The sequence below is a fragment of the Salvelinus alpinus genome, chromosome 9 (genome assembly GCF_045679555.1).
Source record: "Salvelinus alpinus chromosome 9, SLU_Salpinus.1, whole genome shotgun sequence".
Taxonomy (NCBI): Eukaryota; Metazoa; Chordata; class Actinopteri; order Salmoniformes; family Salmonidae; genus Salvelinus; species Salvelinus alpinus.
The window spans coordinates 4,674,002-4,701,964 of NC_092094.1; the positions used below are offsets into that span (position 1 = coordinate 4,674,002).

General features: G+C 48.1%; 1 protein-coding gene across 2 annotated transcripts in view; it reads right to left on the reverse strand.

Moving 5' to 3' along the window:
* The window catches only part of LOC139584187 (unconventional myosin-Vc-like), a 57,482-nt gene that overhangs the window by 12,003 nt on the left and 17,516 nt on the right, over positions 1–27,963 (reverse strand). For both annotated transcript variants that reach the window (XM_071415743.1, XM_071415744.1), the window contains 19 exons: positions 26,080–26,345; positions 25,438–25,519; positions 25,120–25,260; positions 22,215–22,337; positions 21,867–21,950; positions 18,616–18,747; positions 18,289–18,386; positions 17,527–17,613; positions 17,174–17,285; positions 15,490–15,701; positions 10,159–10,324; positions 9,669–9,815; positions 8,500–8,758; positions 7,319–7,382; positions 6,011–6,191; positions 5,448–5,541; positions 2,516–2,579; positions 2,335–2,415; positions 9–283 (listed from right to left, as the gene is read on the reverse strand). In XM_071415743.1, the coding sequence (XP_071271844.1) occupies positions 9–283; positions 2,335–2,415; positions 2,516–2,579; positions 5,448–5,541; positions 6,011–6,191; positions 7,319–7,382; positions 8,500–8,758; positions 9,669–9,815; positions 10,159–10,324; positions 15,490–15,701; positions 17,174–17,285; positions 17,527–17,613; positions 18,289–18,386; positions 18,616–18,747; positions 21,867–21,950; positions 22,215–22,337; positions 25,120–25,260; positions 25,438–25,519; positions 26,080–26,345 (2,668 nt within the window). The remainder of the gene's footprint in view (positions 1–8; positions 284–2,334; positions 2,416–2,515; positions 2,580–5,447; positions 5,542–6,010; positions 6,192–7,318; positions 7,383–8,499; positions 8,759–9,668; positions 9,816–10,158; positions 10,325–15,489; positions 15,702–17,173; positions 17,286–17,526; positions 17,614–18,288; positions 18,387–18,615; positions 18,748–21,866; positions 21,951–22,214; positions 22,338–25,119; positions 25,261–25,437; positions 25,520–26,079; positions 26,346–27,963) is intronic.

The window sequence follows — 27,963 nt, forward strand, 5'->3', positions numbered from 1 at the left end:
GTGTCTACCTGTCATCCCTCTGGCCTGCTCCTCCAGTTGGTCTTCCAGTTCCTGTTTATGTCGTTGTAGCTCTGACACAGTCTGCTTCAGCTCAGGTATGACCATGTTTTCCTGGTTCAGCCTGGTCACTTCCTGGCCGATGCTGTCGTTGACAGACATTTTCTCCTGGAACAGTTTCTGCAGCTGATTGTTTTCGTTCTGCAGGTGTTCCACCTTGAACGTCAGCCCCTCCATCTGGCTGTCGGAGACCTCTTTCTGTTCCTTCTGCTTTCTCTCCAGCACTCTGCCGGCAGACAGATGAACAGACAAACAAGTCACACACACACAAACAGTCAGTCACACACAAACAAATTCAGTCATTAACAAACAAAGTCAGTCACAAACAAACAGTCAGTCTGTCAGACAGACGAACAACACCACCTTAATTCACTAGCCTTGGATGTCAAATGATCCCCGTGTGAAATAGAAGATGTCTATTTTATAGACCCTCAATAAGGTTTATTCCTCACAATCGGGGCAGAACGGCCATGTGAATCCTTACAGTAGCAGCACTAACATTATGTCACGCTGCTTTTAACCACCTCCAGCACAGTGAGCGCATATACGTTTTTAGTACATGTGATCTCTGTGGGAATTGAACCCACAACCTTGGGATTTAAAGCATCATGACAGTGACCATACAGTAGGGGGTTTGTGGAGACAACACAAACAGATCTGGGACCAGTAGGGGGTTTGTGGAGACAACACAAACAGATCTGGGACCAGTAGGGGGTTGTGGAGACAACACAAACAGATCTGGGACCAGTAGGGGGTTTGTGGAGACAACACAAACAGATCTGGGACCAGTAGGGTTTGTGGAGACAACACAAACAGATCTGGGACCAGTAGGGGTTGTGGGGACAACACAAACAGATCTGGGACCAGTAGGGGTTGTGGAGACAACACAAACAGATCTGGGACCAGTAGGGGGTTTGTGGAGACAACAAACAGATCTGGGACCAGTAGGGGGTTTGTGGGGACAACACAAACAGATCTGGGACCAGTAGGGGGTTGTGGAGACAACACAAACAGATCTGGGACAAGTCCAGTCCAGTTAGTCCAGTCCAGTCATTCCAGTCAGTCCAGTCAAGTCATTCCAGTCAGTCCAGTCCAGTCCAGTCAGTCCAGTCAGTCCAGTTAAGTCCAGTCAATCCAGTCAGTCAGTCCAGTCCAGTCAGTCCAGTCAGTCCAGTCCAGTCAGTCCAGTCAGTCCAGTTAGTCCAGTCCAGTTAGTCCAGTCAGTCCAGTCCAGTCAGTCCAGTTAGTCCAGTCAGTCCAGTCAGTCCAGTTAGTCCAGTCAGTCCAGTCAGTCCAGTCAGTCCAGTTAGTCCAGTCAGTCCAGTCAGTCCAGTCATTCCAGTCAGTCCAGTCAGTCCAGTCAGTTAAGTCAGTTAAGTCCAGTCAATCCAGTCAGTCAGTCCAGTCCAGTCAGTCCAGTCAGTCCAGTTAGTCCAGTCAGTCCAGTTAGTCCAGTCAGTCCAGTCAGTCCAGTCAGTTAAGTCCAGTCAATCCAGTCAGTCAGTCCAGTCCAGTCAGTCCAGTCAGTCCAGTCAGTCCAGTCAGTCCAGTCAGTCCAGTCCAGTTAGTCCAGTTAGTCCAGTCAGTCCAGTCAGTCCAGTCAGTCCAGTCAGTCCAGTCAGTTAAGTCAGTTAAGTCCAGTCAATCCAGTCAGTCCAGTCCAGTCAGTCCAGTCCAGTCAGTCCAGTTAGTCCATTTCAGTCAGTCCCGTCAGTCCCGTCAGTCCCGTCAGTCCCGTCAGTCCCGTCAGTCCCGTCAGTCCCGTCAGTCCCGTTAGTCCCGTCAGTCCCGTTAGTCCAGTCAGTCCAGTCAGTCCAGTCAGTCCAGTCCAGTCAGTCCAGTCCAGTCAGTCCAGTCAGTCCAGTCAGTCCAGTCAGTCCAGTCAGTCCAGTTAGTCCAGTTAGTCCAGTTAGTCCAGTCAGTCCAGTCAGTCCAGTCAGTCCAGTCCAGTCCAGTCCAGTCAGTCCAGTCCAGTCCAGTCCAGTCAGTCTAGTCAGTCCAGTCCAGTCAGTCCAGTGAGTCCATTTCAGTCAGTCCAGTCAGTTCAGTCATTCCAGTCCAGTCAGTCAGTCCAGTCGGAGACAGCACAAACAGATCTGGGACCAGTAAGGGGTTTGTGGGGACAACACAAACAGATCTGGGACCAGTAGGGGGTTTGTGGAGACAACACAAACAGATCTGGGACCAGTAGGGGGTTTGTGGAGACAACACAAACAGATCTGGGACCAGGTTAATGTAGAGATCCAGAGTGGATGGGAAAAACCAAACGTGTCAGACCTGGTAGCTTTCTGCAGCCCATCAAAAGCCGTCAACAGATCCCCAGCTTCATATATCTGGTCAGGCCCATCGGAGGTCAACCTTTTAACAAAAAAGACATGTGTAAACTGGATTGAACCTATCATTGTCCCAAATATGTATAGAGAATAATATAGTTACATATGTATAGAAATTACACTACCTGGAAATGACCTCCTCTTCCATCACGCCACCAAGAAGTTGTCTTGTAATCACACTCATCTTAGCTATAGGAAAAGAGTCAAACAGTCATGGCCTGAACAGTCGGACCCTGAACCACCCTGGACTGGACCGGACCTGAACCACCCTGTACCGGACCTGAACCACCCTGTACTGGACCTGAACCACCCTGTACTAGACCTGAACCACCCTGTACTGGACCTGAACCACCCTGTACTAGACCTGAACCACCCTGTACTAGACCTGAACCACCCTGTACTAGACCTGAACCACCCTGTACTAGACCTGAACCACCCTGTACTAGACCTGAACCACCCTGTACTAGACCTGAACCACCCTGTACCTGAACCACCCTGTACTAGACCTGGACCACCCTGTACTAGACCTGAACCACCCTGTACTAGACCTGGACCACCCTGTACTAGACCTGAACCACCCTGTACTAGACCTGGACCACCCTGTACTAGACCTGGACCACCCTGTACTAGACCTGAACCACCCTGTACTAGACCTGAACCACCCTGTACTAGACCTGAACCACCCTGTACTAGACCTGAACCACCCTGTACTAGACCTGAACCACCCTGTACTGGACCTGAACCACCCTGTACTGGACCTAAACCACCCTGTACTGGACCTAAACCACCCTGTACTAGACCTGAACCACCCTGTACTAGACCTGAACCACCCTGTACTAGACCTGAACCACCCTGTACTAGACCTGAACCACCCTGTACTAGACCTGAACCACCCTGTACTAGACCTGAACCACCCTGTACTAGACCTGAACCACCCTGTACTAGACCTGAACCACCCTGTACCTGAACCACCCTGTACTAGACCTGGACCACCCTGTACTAGACCTGAACCACCCTGTACTAGACCTGGACCACCCTGTACTAGACCTGAACCACCCTGTACTAGACCTGGACCACCCTGTACTAGACCTGGACCACCCTGTACTAGACCTGAACCACCCTGTACTAGACCTGAACCACCCTGTACTAGACCTGAACCACCCTGTACTAGACCTGAACCACCCTGTACTAGACCTGAACCACCCTGTACTGGACCTGAACCACCCTGTACTGGACCTAAACCACCCTGTACTAGACCTGAACCACCCTGTACTAGACCTGAACCACCCTGTACTAGACCTGAACCACCCTGTACTAGACCTGAACCACCCTGTACTAGAACCACCCTGTACTAGACCTGAACCACCCTGTACTAGAACCACCCTGTACTAGACCTGAACCACACCTGACCCACACTGTACCGGACACACTGTACCGGACCTGACCCACACTGTACTGGACCGGACCTGAACCACCCTGTACCTGAACCACCCTGTACTGGACCTGAACCGCACTGTACTGGACCGGACCTGAACCACCCTGTACTGGACCTGAACCGCACTGTACTGGACCGGACCTGAACCACCCTGTACCTGAACCACCCTGTACTGGACCTGAACCACCCTGTACTGGACCGGACCTGAACCACACTGTACTGGACCGGACCTGACCCACACTGTACTGGACCGGACCTGACCCACAATGTACTGGAACGGACCTGAACCACACTGTACTGGACCGGGCCTGAACCACATTGTACTGGACCGGACCTGAACCACACTGTACTGGACCGGACCTGAACTGGACCGGAGTCAAACAGTCATGGCCTGAACAGTCGGACCCTGAACCACCCTGTACTGGACCTGAACCACCCTGTACTAGACCTGAACCACCCTGTACTAGACCTGAACCACCCTGTACTAGACCTGAACCACCCTGTACTAGACCTGAACCAACCCTGTACTAGACCTGAACCACCCTGTACTAGACCTGAACCACCCTGTACTGGACCTGAACCACCCTGTACTAGACCTGAACCACCCTGTACTAGACCTGAACCACCCTGTACTAGACCTGAACCACCCTGTACTAGACCTGAACCAACCCTGTACTAGACCTGAACCAACCCTGTACTGGACCTGAACCACCCTGTACTGGACCGGACCTGAACCACCCTGTACTAGACCTGAACCACCCTGTACTAGACCTGAACCACCCTGTACTAGACCTGAACCAACCCTGTACTAGACCTGAACCAACCCTGTACTGGACCTGAACCACCCTGTACTGGACCGGACCTGAACCACCCTGTACTGGACCGGACCTGAACCACACTGTACTGGACCTGAACTGGACCTAAACCACACTGGACCTATACCACACTGGACCTATACCACACTGGACCTATACCACACTGGACCTATACCACACTGGACCTATACCACACTGGACCTATACCACACTGGACCTATACCACACTGTACTGGACCGGACCTGAACTGGACCTAAACCACACTGGACCTATACCACACTGGACCTATACCACACTGGACCTATACCACACTGGACCTATACCACACTGGACCTATACCACACTGGACCTATACCACACTGGACCTATACCACACTGGACCTATACCACACTGGACCTATACCACACTGGACCTATACCACACTGGACCTATACCACACTGGACCTATACCACACTGGACCTATACCACACTGGACCTATACCACACTGGACCTATACCACACTGGACCTATACCACACTGGACCTATACCACACTGGACCTATACCACACTGGACCTATACCACACTGGACCTATACCACACTGGACCTATACCACACTGTACTGGACCGGACCTGAACCACACTGTACTGGACCGGACCTGAACTGGACCTATACCACACTGGACCTATACCACACTGGACTGGCTCGGATATTTTCTTTTCACATTGTCCTTTCCACTGCATCAGCAACTACGGTGGATGGGTAGCCAGGCCAGTATAGGGCACAGTAGTGTGAATTAACCCGCAGAGTAGATCTACTGTACCTATCGCTTCTTCTGACTGCCCCTTCATTCTCCGGTCCAGATCATCTCTCTGGGTTTGGAGGTTATGAAGATCCTTCCGTAACTCAGGTATGACCTTGGAAGAGGAAAATCAATCAATCAACTAACCAACCAACCAACCAATACATTCATCCATCAGTCAAGTAATCCTTCACCCTTTGAACCTCACCTCGACGTGCTTGGTGAGCTGTACGACCAATGACCTTTTAACCTCACCTCGACGTGCTTGGTGAGCTGTACGACCAATGACCTCACCTTGACGTGCTTGGTGAGCTGTACGACCAATGACCTCACCTTGACGTGCTTGGTGAGCTGTACGACCAATGACCTCACCTTGACGTGCTTGGTGAGCTGTACGACCAATTGACCTCACCTTAACGTGCTTGGTGAGCTGTACGACCAATGACCTCACCTTGACGTGCTTGGTGAGCTGTACGACCAATGACCTCACCTTGACGTGCTTGGTGAGCTGTACGACCAATGACCTTTGAACCTCATCTTGATGTGTTTGGTGAGCTGTACGACCAATGACCTTTGAACCTCACCTTGACGTGCTTGGTGAGCTGTATGACCTGGTCCTGTAGATCAGTGTTGACCTGCGCCCCCTCCTCCGTCTGTCTCTGCAGGCGGACTCTCTCCTCCTTCAATCTCCTGTTCTCCTCCCTCAGAACCTCCACCTCCTTCTCATGGTCCTCCTTCTGCAGGTCAAGGTTGTTCTCTGCAATCCTGAGAAAATAAACTAGATCAATCTCGTGTCCTTTTCACAATACTGGACCTGACCTGAACAACACTGGACCTGAACCATACTGGACCTGAACCATACTGGACCTGATCCATACTGAACCATACTGGACCTGACCCATACTGAACCATACTGGACCTGAACCATACTGGACCTGATCCATACTGGACCAGATCCATACTGGACCATACTGGACCAGATCCATACTGGACCATACTGGACCAGATCCATACTGGACCATACTGGACCTGAACCATACTGAACCATACTGGACCTGAACCATACTGGACCATACTGGACCTGATCCATACTGGACCATACTGGACCAGATCCATACTGATCCATACTGGACCAGATCCATACTGGACCTGATCCATACTGGACCTGATCCATACTGGGCCTGATCCATACTGGACCATACTGGACCTGATCCATACTGGACCTGGACCATACTGGACCTGATCCATACTGGACCTGGACCATACTGGACCTGATCCATACTGGACCTGATCCATACTGGACCTGATCCATACTGGACCTGGACCATACTGGACCTGATCCATACTGGACCTGATCCATACTGGACCTGATCCATACTGAACCATACTGGACCTGACCCATACTGGACCATACTGGACCTGAACCATACTGGACCATGACCATTACTAGACTGGACCTGACCCATTACTAGACTGGACCTGATCCATTACTAGACTGGACCTGACCCATACTGGACCTGAACCATACTGGACCTGACCTGACCCATACTGGACCTGACCTGACCCATACTGGACCTGACCTGACCCATACTGGACCTGAACCATACTGGACCTGAACCATACTGGACCATACTGAACCATACTGAACCTGAACCATACTGGACCTGAACCATACTGAACCATACTGGACCTGACCATTATTAGACTAGACCTGACCCATACTGGACTGGCTCAGATATTCCCCCCTCACACCGTTCTGTACAGAACTGTTCCTGCTACTATGGTGGATGAGTAACCAGGCCGGCCCAGTACAGCTTAGCTTGGTTTAGCTCGGCTCAGAAGTAAAAAAAAAATTATAATAAAAAATTATAGGTACAGGAAGTAACTCTTACTTCCTCAATCTTTCTTCTCGTTCCAAATCTTCTTTCAAAGCTGTCTTGATTTGATCGAAGCCGTCTGGAAATCAAAGAAGTGAAACACAGTATAAATGACTATAACTGGATAATATTCTGGACCCATACTAGTAGTTTTGGGTGATGTCAACCTCTGTCCAATCGTGATTAAGTACCCATAAAACATGGTGATATAAGATGGTATCGGCCCTTTTTGGCAAGAATTTAAAATTTACAAAAAAGACAGCTAGCTCGAGCTCACATGCTCCGGAAGGGACGAGAGGATTCATGACTAAATATATTTTGGAGCTAACTCATTTTTTAGTCGCCTCTGTTGGAGCTGTGGCACGAAAGAGAGGTGTGTGTCCCGATGCGCAAGTGACAGTCAAGAAGCCTCCCTGGCTGTGTGTCGTGTGATGGGTTGTAAAATCATCAAGGGCCCAGCTACAGAGCACATAACTCTGCTGTCCCCACAACTGGCTGATTATTCATTTATTCAAATTTGTAGGTCTAGGCTTCTATATTTGTAGGTAGGTTGTAGCCTACCTTGTTAAATAAAGGTAAAAATATATAATAAAATACACTAAGCTTTGCTCAACTGTAAGCTTTGTTAAAAAAAACTGCTTGTTCAATTGTTCTCTTGCTATTGGTTGTTCTACTTGTCATTATTACCGTCAGCCTATTACGTACTAGCTTATTCAAAATAATTTCAAACTGTCTGATAAATGTGTTGTTTGATCATGAAGTCATATATCCAATTGGAGGGGGGGGGAAAATACAAAATGAGGCTTTTAAAATAGAGTGTACGCTATATGACCAAGATCATCCGACATTGAGAGAGAATTTTTTTTTTTCTGACTGGACATTTAGAGCGCATTCTTGCATTCTGTAAATTGTTTATAACATATTTATTGAAGCTCTTTACTATGTGGTGCCAGTCAAGTTGAAATAGGCTATATCACATCACGATGTCGTCACCATCGACGAGGGCTGTTAATTATCTTCGATATCCGACACTATCGAAATATCGCCCGATCCTAATCCATAGCAACGGTTTTATCCAGCTCGGTGGACCAGGATCATATACGCCACTTCAATCCTGAACTAGACTACAGACCACCTTTTTTTTAAATGGAGGTTTAAAAAGAGAACAATCTGAGCCATCATTTCCTTCCTCTTACCTTTCATCTCTGTTGCTGTATCTGCAAGCTTCTTTTCCAAGTCCTGCTTTTCCACGATGAACATGTCTTTTTCCTGTTGAAGCTGGGCGATCCTCTTGGCGGCATCCTCCTTGCTCTTCTTCTCTCGCTCCTCTAGCGAAGCCTTCTCAGTGGCCGATTTCCCCAGCTGGGCCTCCAGACCGTGCAGCTTGTCGAGACCTTGGGCGTGAGCACCGGCCAGACTTGTCAGCCTCTCGAGCAATCCACGGTTCTCTTTGCCCTGGAAGGACAGACATCAACAAAGAAATGCTATACCGTGGTGTTTCTTGACCACATGAGTTGAGTGACTAAACACGATGGTCTAGTCAGAGATCATGAGCTGAGACTAAGACCCAGACCAGGAAATTCATCCCAGGCCCATTGTACCGAGACCAGAACAAGATCCTGGTCTCAACCGGCATCAGTGTGTTAGCTTAGCATATAGCGCTGCCTCCCTGAACATGCCTCTGACCGGGCTTGAACCAGGGTCCTCTACCTCGCCAACACACGTGACCTCCCGCTTGACAACATGCGAACCGATTGAGCTATACAAAAAAATACCAGTTAGCTGGCTCCATCTGCTACATTTCAAGTTAGCTGTGGAGTGAGTTTACAGTACGTTCTCTGTTACACCAACACAAGATAGACTCCACCTCACCTCTTCCAACTAGACTCCACCTCACCTCTTCCAACAAGACTCCACCTCACTAACCCCACCCAACAAGACTCCACCTCACTAACCCCTTCCAACAAGACTCCACCTCACTAACCCCACCCCTTCCAACAAGACTCCACCTCACTAACCCCACCTCCTCAAACAAGACTCCACCTCACTAACCCCACCCAACAAGGCTCCACCTCACTAACCCCACCCCACCTCACCCACCCCACCCAACAAGACTCCACCTCACCCACCCCACCCAACAAGACTCCACCTCACTAACCCCTTCCAACAAGACTCCACCCCACCCAACAAGACTCTATCTCCCCCACCCCACCCAACAAGACTCCACCTCACCCACCTCACTAACCCCACCCCTTCCAACAAGACTCCACCTCACTAACCCCACCCAACAAGACTCCACCTCACTAACCCCACCTCTTCCAGGTCAGTTTTGTACTGTTTTTTTTTGGGGGGGGGACATTCTAACCTGATCCTCCAGTTTCTTCCGGAGCTGCTGGCACCTGTAGGAGAGCTGCACGTTGTGTACCAGGCGACGCAGGGTCTGGAAGCGTCTCCTGGCCAGCCATGCCCGGGCATACTTCTGTAAGATTAGTGCTTTCTGCACCTCCACCATCTGAGAGTTTACACAGAGACGCATTAATAAAAACAGACATGCACACAGACTACTGACATCTAGTTCAATTCCCCATGCGGTCTCAGTTGGTAGATCATTTTTATTTAACCTTTATTTAACTAGGCAGGTCAGTTAAGAACAGATTCTTATTTTCAATGACGGCCTAACTGCCTTGTTCAGGGGGCAGAACGACAGATTTGTACCTGGTTAGCTCGGGGATTCGAACTTGCAACCTTTCGATTACTAGTCCAATGCTCTAACCACTAGGCTACGCTGCCGCCACCATAATGTGCTGATAGCTACAGCTAAATGAAATCTATTCAGATAGGACACGGCACAATACCTTTTTATAGCGTTTCCTGGCGACCCAGCCTCTAGTGAAGGCTTGGATGATGATAGTGGAGGACCGGACAATTCTATAGATCTGTCTGGTTAAATAACCTCTCCAATACCGCTGAATGACCACAACAGCCCAGCCCTGCTTCAACGCTGCAGCCGTCACCGATTTACTAGAGAGAGACGGGGAGAGACGATCACGATCCTTCTAATAATGATCTCAAAATTCCCACAATGCCAAGGAGGAAGGGTGAAAAGAAGATGAGGCTAACAGCATGTGATAACCCCAATCCACAAAAGATGGTAGTTATCAGTCCTTGGTTCCAAATATTGGGGAAGATGACTGAGCTGAGGATGATGTTAAGAGTTTGGATTCTGAGTCTGTATATTTTATCATTTCATTGAGGATACCATCAACGTCACAGGCCTTTTTGGGTTGGAGGGTTTATATTTTGTCCTGTAGTTCATTCAATGTAATTGCAGAATCCAGTGGGTTCTGGTCATCTTTAATAGTTGATTCTAAGATTTGTAATTGATCATATACAGTGGGGAGAACAAGTATTTGATACACTGACAATTTTGCAGGTTTTCCTACTTACAAAGCATGTAGAGGTCTGTAATTTTTATCATAGGTACACTTCAACTGTGAGAGAAGGAATCTAAAACAAAAATCCAGAAAATCACATTGTATGATTTTTAATTAATTAATTTGCATTTTATTGCATGACATAAGTATTTGATACATCAGAAAAGCAGAACTGAATATTTGGTACAGAAACCTTAGTTTGCAATTACAGAGATCATACGTTTCCTGTAGTTCTTGACCAGGTTTGCACACACTGCAGCAGGGATTTTGGCCCACTCCTCCATACAGACCTTCTCCAGATCCTTCAGGTTTCGGGGCTGTCGCTGGGCAATACGGACTTTCGGCCCCCTCCAATGATTTTCTATTGGGTTCAGGTCTGGAGACTGGCTAGGCCACTCCAGGACCTTGAGATGCTTCTTACGGAGCCACTCCTTAGTTGCCCTGGCTGTGTGTTTCGGGTCGTTGTCATGCTGGAAGACCCAGCCACGACCCATCTTCAATGCTCTTACTGAGGGAAGGAGGTTGTTGGTCAAGATCTCGCGATACATGGCCCCATCCATCCTCCCCTCAATACGGTGCAGTCGTCCTGTCCCCTTTGCAGAAAAGCATCCCCAAAGAATGATGTTTCCACCTCCATGCTTCACGGTTGGGATGGTGTTCTTGGGGTTGTACTCATCCTTCTATTCCTCCAAACACGGCGAGTGGAGTTTAGAGCAAAAAGCTCTATTTTTGTCTCATCAGACCACATGACCTTCTCCCATTCCTCCTCTGGATCATCCAGATGGTCATTGGCAAACTTCAGACGGGCCTGGACATGCACTGGCTTGAGCAGGGGGACCTTGCGTGCGCTGCAGGATTTTAATCCATGACGGCGTAGTGTGTTACTAATGGTTTTCTTTGAGACTGTGGTCCCAGCTTTCTTCAGGTCATTGACCAGGTCCTGCCGTGTAGTTCTGGGCTGATCCCTCACATTCCTCATGATCATTGATGCCCCACGAGGTGAGATCTTGCATGGAGCCCCAGACCGAGGGTGATTGACCGTCATCTTGAACTTCTTCCATTTTCTAATAATTGTGCCAACAGTTGTTGCCTTCTCACCAAGCTGCTTGGCTATTGTCCTGTAGCCCATCCCAGCCTTGTACAGGTCTACAATTTATCCCTGATGTCCTTACACAGCTCTCTGGTCTTGGCCATTGTGGAGAGGTTGGAGTCTGTTTGATTGAGTGTGTGGACAGGTGTCTTTTATACAGGTAACGAGTTCAAACAGGTGCAGTTAATACAGGTAATGAGTGGAGAACAGGAGGGCTTCTTAAAGAAAAACTAACAGGTCTGTGAGAGCCGGAATTCTTACTGGTTGGTAGGTGATCAAATACTTATGTCATGCAATAAAATGCAAATTAATTACTTAAAAATCATACAATGTGATTTTCTGGATTTTTGTTTTAGATTCCGTCTCTCACAGTTGAAGTGTACCTATGATAAAAATGACAGACCTCTACATGCTTTGTAAGTAGGAAAACCTGCAAAATCGGCAGTGTATCAAATACTTGTTCTCCCCACTGTATATGTTTTTGCTGTTTGTTCTTTGTTATAGAGCCAAAAATATTGGAGAAGTGGTTTACCCATACATCTCCATTTTGGATAGATAACTCTTCGTGTTGTTGTTTGTTTAGTGTTTTCCAATTTTCCCTGAAGTGGTTAGATTCTATGGATTCTTCAATTACATTGAGCTGATTTCTGACGTGCTGTTCCTTCTTTTTCCGTAGTGTATTTCTGTGTTGTTTTAGTGATTCACCATAGTGAAGGCCGAGGCTCAGGTTCTGGGTCTCTATGTTTTTGGTTGGACAGGTTTCTCAATTTCTTTCTTAGGTTTTTACATTCTTCATCAAACCATTTGTCATTGTTGTTAATTTTCTTAGGTTGTCTGCTTTAAATATTTTGATTTGACAGGGAAGCTGAAAGGTCAAATACACGGTTTAGTCTTTCTACTGCCAAGTTTACACCTTCACTATTACAGTGAAATGTTTTGTCCAGGAAGTTGTCTAAAAGGGATTGAATTTGTTATTGCCTAATTGTTTTTCGGTAGGTTTCCACACTACATTCCTTCCATCTATACAGTAGCATTTCTTAATATTGTGCAGTTCCTTTGGCTTTGATGCCTCAAGATTGAGTATTGCTCTGTTCAGGTAGACTAATTTAGCTGTGATCTGATAGGGGTGTTAGTGGGCTGACTGAATGCTCTGAGAGACTCGGAGTTGAGGTCATTGATAAAGTAATCTACAGTACTACTGCCAAGGGATGAGCTGTTGGTGTACCTACCATAGCAGTCTCCTGGAAGCCTACCATTGACTATCTACAGACCTATCTGACAGAGCTGCAGGAGTTGTGACCCATTTTGTTGGTTGTTTTGTCCTAGTTGTGTCTAGGGGGGCATATGGGGGAGGGAATACTGTCACCTCCAGGTAGGTGTTTGTCCCCCTGTGTGCTGAGGGTGTCAGGTTCTTGTCCAGTTCTGGCAATTAGGTCACCACAGACTAGTACATGTCCCTGGGCCTGGAAATGGTTGATCTCCCCCTCTAGGATGGAGAATCTGTCATCGTTAAAGTATGGGGATTCTAGTGGGGGGATATGTTGTAGGTAGCACACATGAGGAAATGTTTCTCTGTTGAGATACTTTCTAGCCAGATGTAAAATGTTCCTGTTTTGAGTAATTTAATGGAGTGGGTTAGGTCAAGGTCTATACCAAATTAGCATACACCCCAAGTCTCTTCCCCATTTCACACCTGGTAGTGTGGTGGATGGTACTATCAGCTCTCTGTAACCTAGAGGCCAGCCAGTGGGTCTGTCTCCTCTATACCACCCACCTGGTAGTGTGGTGGATGGGACTACCAGCTCTCTGTAACCTAGAGGCCAGCCAGTGGGTCTGTCGCCTTTATACCATGTTTCTTGTAGGATGACTATTTCCAATTTATTTGATGAAGTCTGGGTTCTTGCTCTTTAGACCAAAGACAGATGACCTCAGACCTTGTATATTCCAGGATAAGATAGTAAAAAGCTTTGTGTTCCATAGTGTTTAGTGTTGTTTTCGTGTGGTTTAGGACCGTACCAGTACAGTAGGTGTGAGCAGAGCATGTTGAGCATCTGATACATACTTTGTATTCAGAAAGTATTCAGACCCCTTCCCTTTTTCAAAAATGTTGTTACAGCATTATTCTAAAGTGGATTAACATTTGTCCTTCATCAATCTACACAAAATACCCCACAAAGTGAAAACATTTTTGTACATTTACTAAAAAACAGAAAAACCCTTATTTACAAAAGTATTCAGACCCTTCGCTATGTGACTCGAAATTGAGATCAGGTGCATCCTGTTTCCATGGATCATACTTGAGATGTTTCTACAACTTGGAGTCCACCTGTGGTAAATTAAATTGATTGGACATGATTTGTCTATATAAAAAGGTCCCACAATTGACAGTGCATGTCAGAGCAAAAACTAAAGCCATGAGGACGAAGGAATTGTCCGTAGAGCTCCGAGACACGATTGTGTTGAGGTACAGATCTGGGTAAGGGTACCAAAAAAACTCCTGCAGCATTGAAGGTCCCCTAGAACACAGGGGCCTTCATCATTCTTAAATGGAAGAAGTTTGGAACCACCAAGACTCTTCCTAGAACTGGCCGCCCGGCCAAACTGAGCAGTCGGGGGAGAAGGGCCTTGGTCAGGGAGGTGACCAAAAACCTGATGGTCACTCTGACAGAGCTCCAGAGTTCCTCTTTGGAGATGGGAGAACCTTCCAGAAGGACAACCATCTCTGCAGCACTCCACCAATCAGGCCTTTATGGTAGAGTAGCCAGACAGAAGCCACTCCTCAGTAAAAGGCACATGACAGCCCGCTTGGAGTTTGCCAACAGGCACCTAAAGACTCTCAGATAATGAGAAACAAGATTATCTGGTCTGATGAAACCAAGATTGAAATCTTTGGCCTGAATGCCAAGCGCCACGTCTGGAGGAAACCTGGCACCATCCCTACGGTGAAGCATGATGGTGGCAGTATCATGCTGTGGGGGTGTTTTTCAGTGGCAGGGACTGGGAGACTAGTCAGGATTGAGGGAAAGATGAACAGAGCAAAGTACAGAGAAATCCTTGATGAAAATCTTCTCCAGAGTGCTCAGGACCTCAGACCGGGGAGAAGGTTCACCTTCCAACAGGACAACGACCCTAAGCACACAGCCAAGACAACGCAGGAGTGGCTTCAGTCTTGGAATGTCCTTGAGTGGCCCAGCCAGAGCCTGGACTTCAACCAGATCGAACATCTCTGGAGAGAACTGAAAATAGCTGTGCAGCGACGCTCCCTATCCAACCTGACAGATCTTGAGAGGATCTGCAGAGAATAAAATGGGAGAAACTCCCCAAATACAGGTGTGCCAAGTTTGTAGCGTCATACCCAAGAATACTAGAGGCTGTAATAGCTGCCAAAGGTTCTTCAACAAAGTACTGAGTAAAGAGTCTGACTATTTATGTAACTGATATTTCACATTTTTATTTTTAAGAAATTAGCAAAAGTATAAAAATGTGTTTTTGCTTTGTCATTATTGGGTGTCGTGTGTAGATTGATGAGGGGGAAAAAAACTATTTCACCCATTTTATAATAAGGCTGTAACGTAACAAAATGTGGAAAAAGGTTGAGCTGTCTGTCTGTCTGTCTGTCTGTCTGCCTGTCTGCCTGCCTGTCGTGGATTCACGACACTCACCGTATCCGTCTCTGTCCGCGGACGTACTGTTGCAAGATGATGGCCGCCTCCCTCATACGGAGGAACGTCCTCCTGTGGCGCCACCCCCTCACATGCTTCTGGATGGTCACACACGCCCCTCGGAGACGGTCCAATCGCAGCTTCTCCAAGTACGCCACCTGACCCGCTCGGAAGAAGATCTTGGTCCGGCCAAACTTGTACTGGTTGGAGTCCTGGAGGGGAAAGTGGGTGACATCAGACACGTTGGCAAAAGGACCAACATAAAGAACAGATCGACCTGGATACAAACGCCTCAACAGATTCACCAAGGAGACAGTTCAACGTTGTGTTTTAAGCACAACTCTGCCTTTTAACCTAAAATCATTCATTGATGTCAACGGGAGACTTTCAACTAATATTCTAAAGTTAAGAGCACAGATCAGAAGAGTGCTATAAAAGTAACCAAGAAGACAGGGGAGGAGATCAGAAGAGTGCTATAAAAGTAACCAAGGAGACAGGGGAGGAGATCAGAAGAGTGCTATAAAAGTAACCAAGGAGACAGGGAAGGAGATCAGAAGGAGTGCTATAGAAGTAACCAAGGAGACAGGGGAGGAGACCAGAAGGAGTGCTATAGAAGTAACCAAGGAGACAGGGGAGGAGACCAGAAGGGTGCTATAGAAGTAACCAAGGAGACAGGGGAGGAGATCAGAAGAGTGCTATAGAAGTAACCAAGGAGACAGGGGAGGAGATCAGAAGAGTGCTATAAAAGTAACCAAGGAGGCAGGGGAGGAGATCAGAAGAGTGCTATAGAAGTAACCAAGGAGACAGGGGAGGAGATCAGAAGAGTGCTATAAAAGTAACCAAGGAGACAGGGGAGGAGATCAGAAGAGTGCTATAGAAGTAACCAAGGAGACAGGGGAGGAGATCAGAAGAGTGCTATAGAAGTAAGCAAGGGGACGGGGAGGAGATCAGAAGAGTGCTATAGAAGTAACCAAGGAGACAGGGGAGGAGATCAGAAGAGTGCTATAGAAGTAACCAAGGAGACAGGGGAGGAGATCAGAAGAGTGCTATAGAAGTAACCAAGGAGACAGGGGAGGAGATCAGAAGAGTGCTATAGAAGTAACCAAGGAGACAGGGGAGGAGATCAGAAGAGTGCTATAGAAGTAAGCAAGGAGACAGGGGAGGAGATCAGAAGAGTGCTATAGAAGTAAGCAAGGGGACAGGGGAGGAGATCAGAAGAGTGCTATAGAAGTAAGCAAGGGGACGGGGAAGGAGATCAGAAGGAGTGCTATAGAAGTAACCAAGGAGACAGGGGAGGAGATCAGAAGAGTGCTATAGAAGTAAGCAAGGGGACAGGGGAGGAGATCAGAAGAGTGCTATAGAAGTAACCAAGGAGACAGGGAAGGAGACCAGAAGAGTGCTATAGAAGTAAGCAAGGAGACAGGGGAGGAGATCAGAAGAGTGCTATAGAAGTAAGCAAGGGGACAGGGAAGGAGACCAGAAGAGTGCTATAGAAGTAAGCAAGGGGACGGGGAAGGAGATCAGAAGAGTGCTATAGAAGTAACCAAGGAGACAGGGGAGGAGATCAGAAGAGTGCTATAGAAGTAACCAAGGGGACGGGGAAGGAGATCAGAAGAGTGCTATAGAAGTAACCAAGGGGACGGGGAAGGCTGACTCATATTTCCTGCATACGTTCAGCCCTCACCTGAATCAGCCTCTGCAGTACCGTCCTACAAGTCTGCTTCTTGTCGGTGAGAACCACCTCCTGTTGGCTCATCAGTATACTGTACCGGCTGTAGAACTCTATGTACGTCCACCTGACAAAATCAGAACACAGTTAAGTTAATACAAAGGTTAAACTTGTAAAGGACTGTTTCCCGGGACACAGATAAAAAGTCCTGGACTAAAAAGCACTTTCAACAAAAGATTCTCTCAAAAAAAAGAGCATTGTTTTTAGTCCAGGACTGATTAATCTGTACTCGGGGAAACTGGCCCGTATCAGTTCACTGCTGTGTTACTGTTGGAAGTATGGAGCGGTGGATGCTGGTTTAGGATCACCTGGAGGGGTAGCTCTGAGCGCTGATGTGAATGGTTTCCAGGACTCCACACGCCCTCAACTGCTGGACCACCCGCTTAGAGTCATACCTGACGGGACATAATGACACACTCCGGGTTATCATGATGACGTATTGAGAAACACCCCCAAGGCACACTCTGGGTTATCAAGATGACGTATTGAGAAACACCCCCAAGGCACACTCCGGGTTATCATGATGACGTATTGAGAAACACCCCCAAGACACACTCAGGGTCATCAAGATGTTGTATTGAGAAACACCCCCAAGACACACTCTGGGTTATCAAGATGACGTATTGAGAAACACCCCCAAGACACACTCTGGGTTATCAAGAGGGCGTATTGAGAAACACCCCGGAGTGTGTCTTGGGGGAGTATCAAGAAGACGTATTGAGAAACACCCCCAAGGCACACTCAGGGTTATCATGATGACGTATTGAGAAACACCCAAGGCACACTCAGGGTCATCAAGATGTTGTATTGAGAAACACCCAGAACACACAAAGACTTCAGAGTGAACCCTTTGAAGACACAGGAATACTGGAGTCTTGCCACACATTTCAAGCCCCATTTTACACATATCAACAGGAAATCCAGCCCAGAGCTGGAAGAGACTGGTCTCTCATTGGACAGGGCACGGTGACAACACACACTACAGTAGCAGAAGATTGTTTGCGACCTTATGACCTCACCCCCGGGCGGACGTAGCGTATTAAGGTGGTACCGTGCATGGGCCTACTTACTCGAACGGCATCTTTTCCTCGTTGGGCTTGACGCAGCGTACGTAGTGAGGTGTGGTGGCGTTCAGAGTCTCCATCAGCAGGTACAGAGAACTGCGGAACTGCAGGGAAAAACAGTGTCGCATACATAGAGAGGATACAGACAGACTTGTCACACACGGGCCAAGCTCTAGTACACATACCATCGCAAAAAGTGGTTGGCTGAATGACTTTCAGTTGACCATTTCAAAATAGTCTGTACAATATGTTGTTTTAAATGATAAGTATAGTAATTCTATTTGTGTTTATTGCTTTCTTTTCTAAGCGATGTAAACATGATTGGTCACCTACCTTCTCACCCACGGTGGTCCGGAGATTCTTATTGGTCGGTTTCACCCCCGGCCGGGCAGGTCTCACTTTAATGCCCCTACTGCCCACTCCGCCTGACTCCTCCTCCAGGAAGAAGTTGGCCAGGAGAGGAAACTGATAGTGTCAGGGAATAGAATTAGTCATACATAACAGTCCAGTAGAGGTCAAACAAGATATGTTTAAAACATGTAATAAGACTAGTATGTAGAGTGTGCAACTTTATTTTAAGTAGACATGAAATAGACATGAAATAGACATGTAATACACATGAAATGGGCACATCTTGGTTCCTGGAGCTAAGACCTTGTACGACTGTGAAGGATATCACAGGATTTCAACCAAGGGCTGAAGAGTAAATCAGAACTAATGAAACTGGATTTTATTGAGTTGATCAACACCCTAAAAGGTTATGAAAAGTCTCCAATTATATCTGGTGCCGTGCTGAGTCGCAGCTGTGAAAAGGTTCAGCAGGCTCCTAACACTTCATATCTGGCTTAAATACTACTGCCACTGCGTTGGCATAACTTTAAATACTACTCCACCCAGACCATCTAGGAGCCTGGACCCGGACTCCACCCAGACCATCTAGGAGCCTGGACCCGGACTCCACCCAGACCATCTAGCCTGCACCCGGACTCCACCCAGACCATCTAGGAGCCTGGACCCGGACTCCACCCAGACCATCTAGGAGCCTGGACCCGGACTCCACCCAGACCATCTAGGAGCCTGGACCCAGACCATCTAGGAGCCTGGACCCAGACTCCACCCAGACCATCTAGGAGCCTGGACCCGGACTCCACCCAGACCATCTAGGAGCCTGGACCCAGACTCCACCCAGACCATCTAGGAGCCTGGACCCGGACTCCACCCAGACCATCTAGCCTGCACCCGGACTCCACCCAGACCATCTAGGAGCCTGGACCCGGACTCCACCCAGACCATCTAGCCTGCACCCGGACTCCACCCAGACCATCTAGGAGCCTGGACCCGGACTCCACCCAGACCATCTAGCCTGCACCCGGACTCCACCCAGACCATCTAGGAGCCTGGACCCGGACTCCACCCAGACCATCTAGGAGCCTGGACCCAGACTCCACCCAGACCATCTAGGAGCCTGGACCCAGACTCCACCCAGACCATCTAGGAGCCTGGACCCGGACTCCACCCAGACCATCTAGGAGCCTGGACCCGGACTCCACCCAGACCATCTAGGAGCCTGGACCCAGACTCCACCCAGACCATCTAGAAGCCTGGACCCAGACTCCACCCAGACCATCTAGGAGCCTGGACCCGGACTCCACCCAGACCATCTAGCCTGCACCCGGACTCCACCCAGACCATCTAGGAGCCTGGACCCGGACTCCACCCAGACCATCTAGGAGCCTGGACCCGGACTCCACCCAGACCATCTAGCCTGCACCCGGACTCCACCCAGACCATCTAGGAGCCTGGACCCGGACTCCACCCAGACCATCTAGGAGCCTGGACCCGGACTCCACCCAGACCATCTAGCCTGCACCCAGACTCCACCCAGACCATCTAGCCTGCACCCAGACTCCACCCAGACCATCTAGGAGCCTGGACCCGGACTCCACCCAGACCATCTAGCCTGCACCCAGACTCCACCCAGACCATCTAGCCTGCACCCAGACTCCACCCAGACCATCTAGGAGCCTGGACCCGGACTCCACCCAGACCATCTAGGAGCCTGGACCCGGACTCCACCCAGACCATCTAGGAGCCTGGACCCAGACTCCACCCAGACCATCTAGGAGCCTGCACCCGGACTCCACCCAGACCATCTAGGAGCCTGGACCCGGACTCCACCCAGACCATCTAGCCTGCACCCGGACTCCACCCGGACCATCTAGGAGCCTGGACCCAGACCATCTAGGAGCCTGCACCCGGACTCCACCCGGACCATCTAGGAGCCTGGACCCAGACCATCTAGGAGCCTGCACCCGGACTCCACCCAGACCATCTAGGAGCCTGCACCCGGACTCCACCCGGACCATCTAGGAGCCTGGACCCGGACACCAACCAGACCATCTAGGAGCCTGGACCCGGACTCCACCCAGACCATCTAGGAGCCTGGACCCGGACTCCACCCGGACCATCTAGGAGCCTGGACCCAGACTCCACCCAGACCATCTAGGAGCCTGGACCCAGACTCCACCCAGACCATCTAGGAGCCTGGACCCGGACACCAACCAGACCATCTAGGAGCCTGGACCCAGACTCCACCAGGACCATCTAGGAGCCTGGACCCGGACTCCACCCAGACCATCTAGGAGCCTGGACCCAGACCATCTAGGAGCCTGGACCCAGACTCCACCCAGACCATCTAGGAGCCTGGACCCGGACTCCACCCAGACCATCTAGGAGCCTGGACCCGGACTCCACCCAGACCATCTAGGAGCCTGGACCCAGATTCCACCCAGACCATCTAGGAGCCTGGACCCGGACTCCACCCAGACCATCTAGGAGCCTGGACCCGGACTCCACCCAGACCATCTAGGAGCCTGGACCCGGACCATCTAGCCTGCACCCTCTCTTCCTATTTCCAGGTTGCGTTCAGATCTTGACTCAGGTAATACCTCCCATCCTCTCTAAGCGTTATCATCGTACTGTTGTCTGTACTGCCAGGCGGTGTTGTCAGTTGTAATCTTGAAACCATTCATTTCAACTCCACTCTTAGATCTGCTATTGTTAGCTCAAAAGAGGAGCCCTCTGTGGTCTCTGCTCCACCCAGTGCTTTTAGTTCAAAAGGTCAATTCCATAAAACTTGAATACGCCCCTCGGTTTTCACATCACGTAGAGGACTTGGGCTGTTGCACGATTGCAAATCAAAGCCCATGTAGAAGTCTCTAAGAGTAACCAATGCCAACCTCGGTACAGTACCAGTCAGAAGTTTGGACACACCTACACAAGCAAGGGTTTTTCTTCATTTTTACTATTTTCTACATTGTAGAATAACAGTGAAGACAACAAAACTATGAAATAACACTACAAAAATTGTGTAGTAACAAAAAAAAAAGGTGCAAAAATAAATAAATAAATAAATATAGTTTTTTGTGTGTGTTTAATGTGTATTGTATTATACAGGGCCCATTTGGAAAAGAGACTTGGGTCTAAATATGTCTCCCCTGTCAAAATAAAGGTTAAATAAATACAAGTACAAAATGTAATATGCATGTTAAGAAACACACTGAGAAGGAGAGGTCAGTCCATACCTTACTGGTTCTCATGGTGTCTATCAGCTCTTCATACAGAGTGTCTCTGTTCTTCTCTAGAAAGCCCCAGCACTGATATTCTACCTGTAAAAGCACAACACAGATTTGAGGTGTGTATTGGTAAACAGAAAATATTTTTATTTCATAAATGAATTGAAAAATAATAACTATAAAAACAGAATAAAATCGGATGTAAAATGAGCAGAGGTGAATTCCATTGAAATGTAGTCACTTCAGGAAGTAAACTGACATTCCAATTACTTCCTGAAACGACTGAGTTGAAATGGAATTCAGCCCAACCCTGCTAAGTTCCACAGTAATGCAAAGGGACATGGAGTGTGACTGTACCTTGTCGGCAAAGTGTTGGATGATGAAGGCTTCGTTGGACATCCTGGGCTTCTCAAACAGAGGGTTGTCAGCCAGATAGTTATACAGCTTCTGAAGCCAGTTCTGATCTGTACCCTGGGGGAACTAGAGACAGAGACAGAGAGACAGACAGAGAGACAGACAGAGAGACAGACAGAGGGTTGTCAGCCAGGTAGTTATACAGCTTCTGAAGCCAGTTCTGTTCTGTACCCTGGGGGAACTAGAGCGAGAGAGAGACAGACAGACAGACAGACAGTTATACAGCTTCTGAAGCCAGTTCTGATCTGTACCCTGGGGGAACTGGAGCGAGACAGACAGACAGACACAGTTATACAGCTTCTGAAGCCAGTTCTGATCTGTACCCTGGGGGAACTGGAGCGAGAGAGAGACAGAGAGACACAGACAGAGAGACACAGACAGAGAGACACAGAGAGAGAGACACAGAGAGAGAGACACAGAGAGAGAGACACAGAGAGAGAGACACAGAGAGAGAGACACAGAGAGAGAGACACAGAGAGAGAGACACAGAGAGAGAGACACAGAGAGAGAGACAGACAGACAGACAGACAGACAGACACAGACAGACAGACAGACAGACAGAGAGACAGACAGAGAGACAGACAGAGAGACAGACAGAGAGACAGACAGAGAGAAAAATTGAACATACAGTATTAGAAATACAGAACAATATGCCACAGACTCTGGAGTACATATAATCCATGGCGACGGGAGATGGAGCCTCGTCTCAGCCACTTTGCCCTCTCTATCCATCCCTCCACTGTGTATCACCCATTATAAAACTGGCTGCTTCCAGCCCTGAATGCTGATTGGCTGACAGCTGTGGTATACCTTTATAGTTAAATAAAGGATAAATAAAAACAGACCGTATACCACGGGTATGACAAAACATTTAGTTTTACCTTGGTAAATTAATTAATTACCTTGGTAACCAGTTTATAACAGCAATAAGGCACCTCTGTGGTTTGTGATGTATGGCCAATATACCACGGCTAAGGGCTGTATCCAGGCACTCCACGTTGTGTCGTGCTTAAGAACCTCCCTTAGCCGTGGTATATTGGCCATATACCACACCCCCTCACGCTTTATTGCTTAATTATACCATGGCATTGTTGAATAATTGTTTCTGATTGGCTTGAAGGGCATTCTAGAGCGTGCATCATTTCCCTATAACGCATGGTATATTGGGTACAACATATCCTATACACGTCCTCAGAGCATGCGCAGACCAGCTGGCTGGCTGGTGTTTACAGACATATTCAATCTCTCCCTATCCCAGTCTGCTGTCCCCACATGCTTCAAGATGGCCACCACTGTTCCTGTACCCAAGAACTAAATGACTATCGCCCCGTAGTACTCACTTCTGTCATCATGAAGTGCTTTGAGAGACTAGTCAAGGATCATATCACCTCCACTTTACCTGATACACTAGACCCACTTCAATTTGCTTACCGCCCCAACAGATCCACAGACGATGCAATCGCCATCACACTGCCCTATCCCATCTGGACAAGAGGAATACCTATGTAAGAATGCTGTTCATTGACTACAGCTCAGCATTCAACACCATAGTATCCTCCAAACTCATCATTAAGTTGGAGGCCCTGGGTCTCAACCCCACCCTGTGCAATTGGGTCATGGACTTGCTGACGGGCCGCCCCCAGGTGGCCAAACTTTTACAGATGCACAATTGAGAGCATCCTGTCGGGCTGTATCACCGCCTGGTACGGTGACTACACCGCCCGCAACTGCAGGGCTCCCCAGAGGGTGGTGCGGTCTGCACAACGCATCACCGGGGGCAAACTACCTGCCCTCCAGGACACCTACACCACCCGATCTCACAGGAAGGCCATAAAGATCATCAAGGACAACAACCACCCGAGCCACTGCCTGTTCACCCCGCTATCATCCAGAAGGCGAGGTCAGTACAGGTGCATCAAAGCAGGGACCGAGAGACTGAAAAACAGCTTCAATCTCAAGGCCATCAGACTGTTAAACAGCCATCACTAGCACATTAGAGGTTGCTGCTCTATATACATAACTTGAAATCACTGGCCACTTTAATAAATGTAACACTAGTCACTTTAATAATGTTGACATATTTTGCATGACTCATCTCATATGTAGATACAGTAGAATAGGACAGAATACAGTATCTTAGTCTATGCTGCTCTGACATTGCTCATCCAAATATTTAGATATTCTTAATTCCATTCCTTTACTTTAGATGTGTGTGTATTGTTTGATATTACTTGTTAGATATTACTTCAATGTTGGAGCTAGAAACACAAGCATTTCGCTACACCCGCAATAACATCTGCTAAACACGTGTATGTGACAAATAAAATTTGATTGAATATTCTCAAGGTAGAATTAAAATGGCTTTAGTTAATTCTTACATGTCCTATGTTTGAGCTGCTTTTGAAAGTAAAAGTCGAACTGAAAACATTTCTTGGCATTGTTGAATTAGATTTTTATAAAACGGCAAACTAGGACCGACGCTTTGGTTAGCTAAACTAGCAAGTCTGTTTGGTTACCACGGCAACTACTGTAGCTATCTAGTAAACTCGCTAGCTACTTCAGTGTCTGTTGAACACAATTCTACCAGCAAATGAACACATTTCTAGTGGCAAATGTGTTCCAATTATAGCCAGGGTATAAAAGGGATAATTAACTCGGGGCTTTCTGGGTGCAACTCCGTGGAAAGGTCAGTTTTTCCGCTCCACTTAGCGCGTCGTGGAACACACCTTCCACGCCGTTAATTATTTCCCACAGCCCCTCATGGATTATCCATTTTATACTTCCCACTGTCCTGTCATACAAAAACAACACACATCCTTGTTAAAAAAAATACATAAATTGGTCTCACCAGACATTCTTCATCCAGCAGGTCCAGGATGCCCATTTTAGCTTCAATCAGGTCAATGACCGGCTGGTTGTCATAGAAGTCTATCAGCGTCCAGGGAATATCCTCCTTCATGTACTCCTCCTGCTCCAGCTTGAACACATGCTGATAAAGGGAAACAGCAGAAAATATCTTAGTTGTTACATCCTTTCAGTGAAAGAAGAGTATGGCGTTCACCGCAACGCGAATAAGAGACGTTGCAGACGGCGTAATCCCAGAACCCAATACCACACGTCAAGTGGCTGTAGCGTCTCGGGGTCTGTGTCACGAGAGAATACATACCAAGTTGAACTGTTGTTGCAGTTTCTCGTTGGCGTAGTTGATGCAAAACTGTTCAAAACTGTTGACGTCAAATGTTTCAAAGCTGAAAAAGAGGAAATAGGTGCCAAGATGGAGTGAAAATAACATATGCTTATGTATACACTATGCAGTACAATATGCAGTACAACTAACCTACAGTTAATATACAGTTAATATACAGTACAACTATCCTACAGTACACTATACAGTACAACTATCCTACAGTTGATATACAGTAACTATCCTAGAGTCAATATACAGTACACTACGCAGTACAACTATCCTACAGTCAATATGCAGTACAACTATCCTACAGTTAATATGCAGTACAACTATCCTACAGTTAATATGCAGTACAACTATCCTACAGTTAATATACAGTACAAATATCCTACAGTTTATACAGTACAACTATCCTACAGTCAATATACAGTACACTATGCAGTACAACTAACCTAGTTAATTTAACTGACACCAATGTATTTTCGAAGAAGGTTTTAAAACGATCGTGATATTGTATGTGGTCGATTTATCTCCCTTTAGTTGAATGTACATACAATATCGTTGTGAATAAGGAGCGTCTGCTAAAACGACTCCAATGTAAATGTCTTGTATTCAAATTACCCGTAGATATCCAGGACTCCTATGAAGGAGTGCTGTTTCCCAGGGACCTGCAGGGCGGCGTTGATCTTATGGATGACGCAGTCGAACAGGTGGGCGTAGATCTGCTTGGCCAGGGCATCTCTGGCGTTCACCGCCCGCTTGCTGGTTACCGGCTTCACCACCGTCTCTGCCACCATGACGAAGCGGCGGTGGCACAGCCAACGGGTAACACCGTCAGGACTGACCCCGAGAAGGTCGCAGAAGGCTGTCATGTGAGGATCACTGGACTGGAGAGGGAGGGAGGGGCGGGAGGGAGAGAGGGGGGGAGGGAGAGAGGGGGGGGGGAGGGGTGAGAGGGAGAGAGGGGCGGGAGGGAGGGGCGGGAGGGAGAGAGGGGGGGGCGGGAGGGAGAGAGGGGGGGAGGGAGGGAGAGAGGGAAGGGAGGGAGGGAGAGAGGGAAGGGAGGGGCGGGAGGGAGAGAGGGGGGGGGGGAGAGGGGGGGAGGGAGAGAGGAGGGGGAGGGAGAGAGGGGGGAGGGAGAGAAGGGGGGAGGGAGAGGAGGGGGAGGGAGGGGAGAGAGGGAGAGAGGGGGGGAGGGAGGGGCGGGAGGGAGAGAGAGAGGGGGGGAGAGAGGGGAGAGGGAGAGAGGGGGGGAGGGAAAGAGGGGGGAGGGAGGGGCGGGAGGGAGAGAGGGGAGAGAGGGAGAGAGGGGGGGGAGGGAAAGAGGGGGGGAGGGAGAGAGAGAGGGGGGGAGAGAGGGAGAGAGAGAGGGAGAGGGAGGGAGAGGGAGAGAGGGAGGGGGGGTTGGTTTTCAGTTGCTAATAAAGCTACGTGCATCGCTACGGTCATCCTCGACCCAGACGACACCTTGGCTTTTCTGGGTCCATGGTGCTGACGGTGTCTTTTGAGTGTTACGGTGTAAAGCAGTGGTCATCAACCTTTTTCTGAGTCAAGATCACTTCTGAGTCAAGATCACTTCTGAGTCAAGATCACTTCTGAGTCAAGATCACTTTCTGAGTCAAGATCACTTTCTGAGTCAAGATCACTTTCTGAGTCAAGATCACTTCTGAGTCAAAAATGCAAGCTGAGATCTACCGCTCTGATTTTTTTATTAACATGACTTATAAAATGTAAGCCTATGAAACATTAACCAATTAAAAACAGTTCTGTAGCAATGAGGTTTGTGCAGTAAGCTACAGGCCAAATACATTATCACCGCATACTGGCTTTACTTGAATTGCCCTGCCAATGCATTGTTGTTCAGGACATTCTTTACCAATTATATTTCTAAATTTGAGGTAGGCTATATGATCACACCGGTAATAGATCCATTGTTGTATTACTTGTGAGGCACAGCTGAGTGAGAATAGATTTAAATTATTAGTATTTTATTTTACTGGGCTGATGGTGCCTGCATCTGATGGTCAGTCTCAGCGGAGGGAGAGAGCAGCAGACTGAGGGTCCGTCTCTCTACATCTCTCCGCTCTCCCTTTCCTCCACTGACACTGACCAAAAGGGGACACCGTCTTCCAGCTGATGGCGAAACTCGAGTCGCACCGCATTACTTCATGCCTTATGCACAAATTCATGTTGTTACTCCTATGAACAGAGAAAGTGAAATATTTCTTGATATTAAAAAGACCCAAGTCGCTAACAATAACAACAACGCAAGCCTATAGATACACTTTCCTACTCGTTCATTACTGCTGCACTGCTTGATGTAGCGCTGAGTGGAAATAGGAAGAACAAGCATTTTATGGGTTATAAAAGTGTTGAAAACAAAGTGTTGACAGTGCTGAGTAAGACCTTAAACATGAACTCACTCATAAAAACAGCAGCTCTTTGCTGTATTCGTATTTGACAGTCTCTCTCTAGTCATGGTTTTAAACGTTTTGAAATGTCACA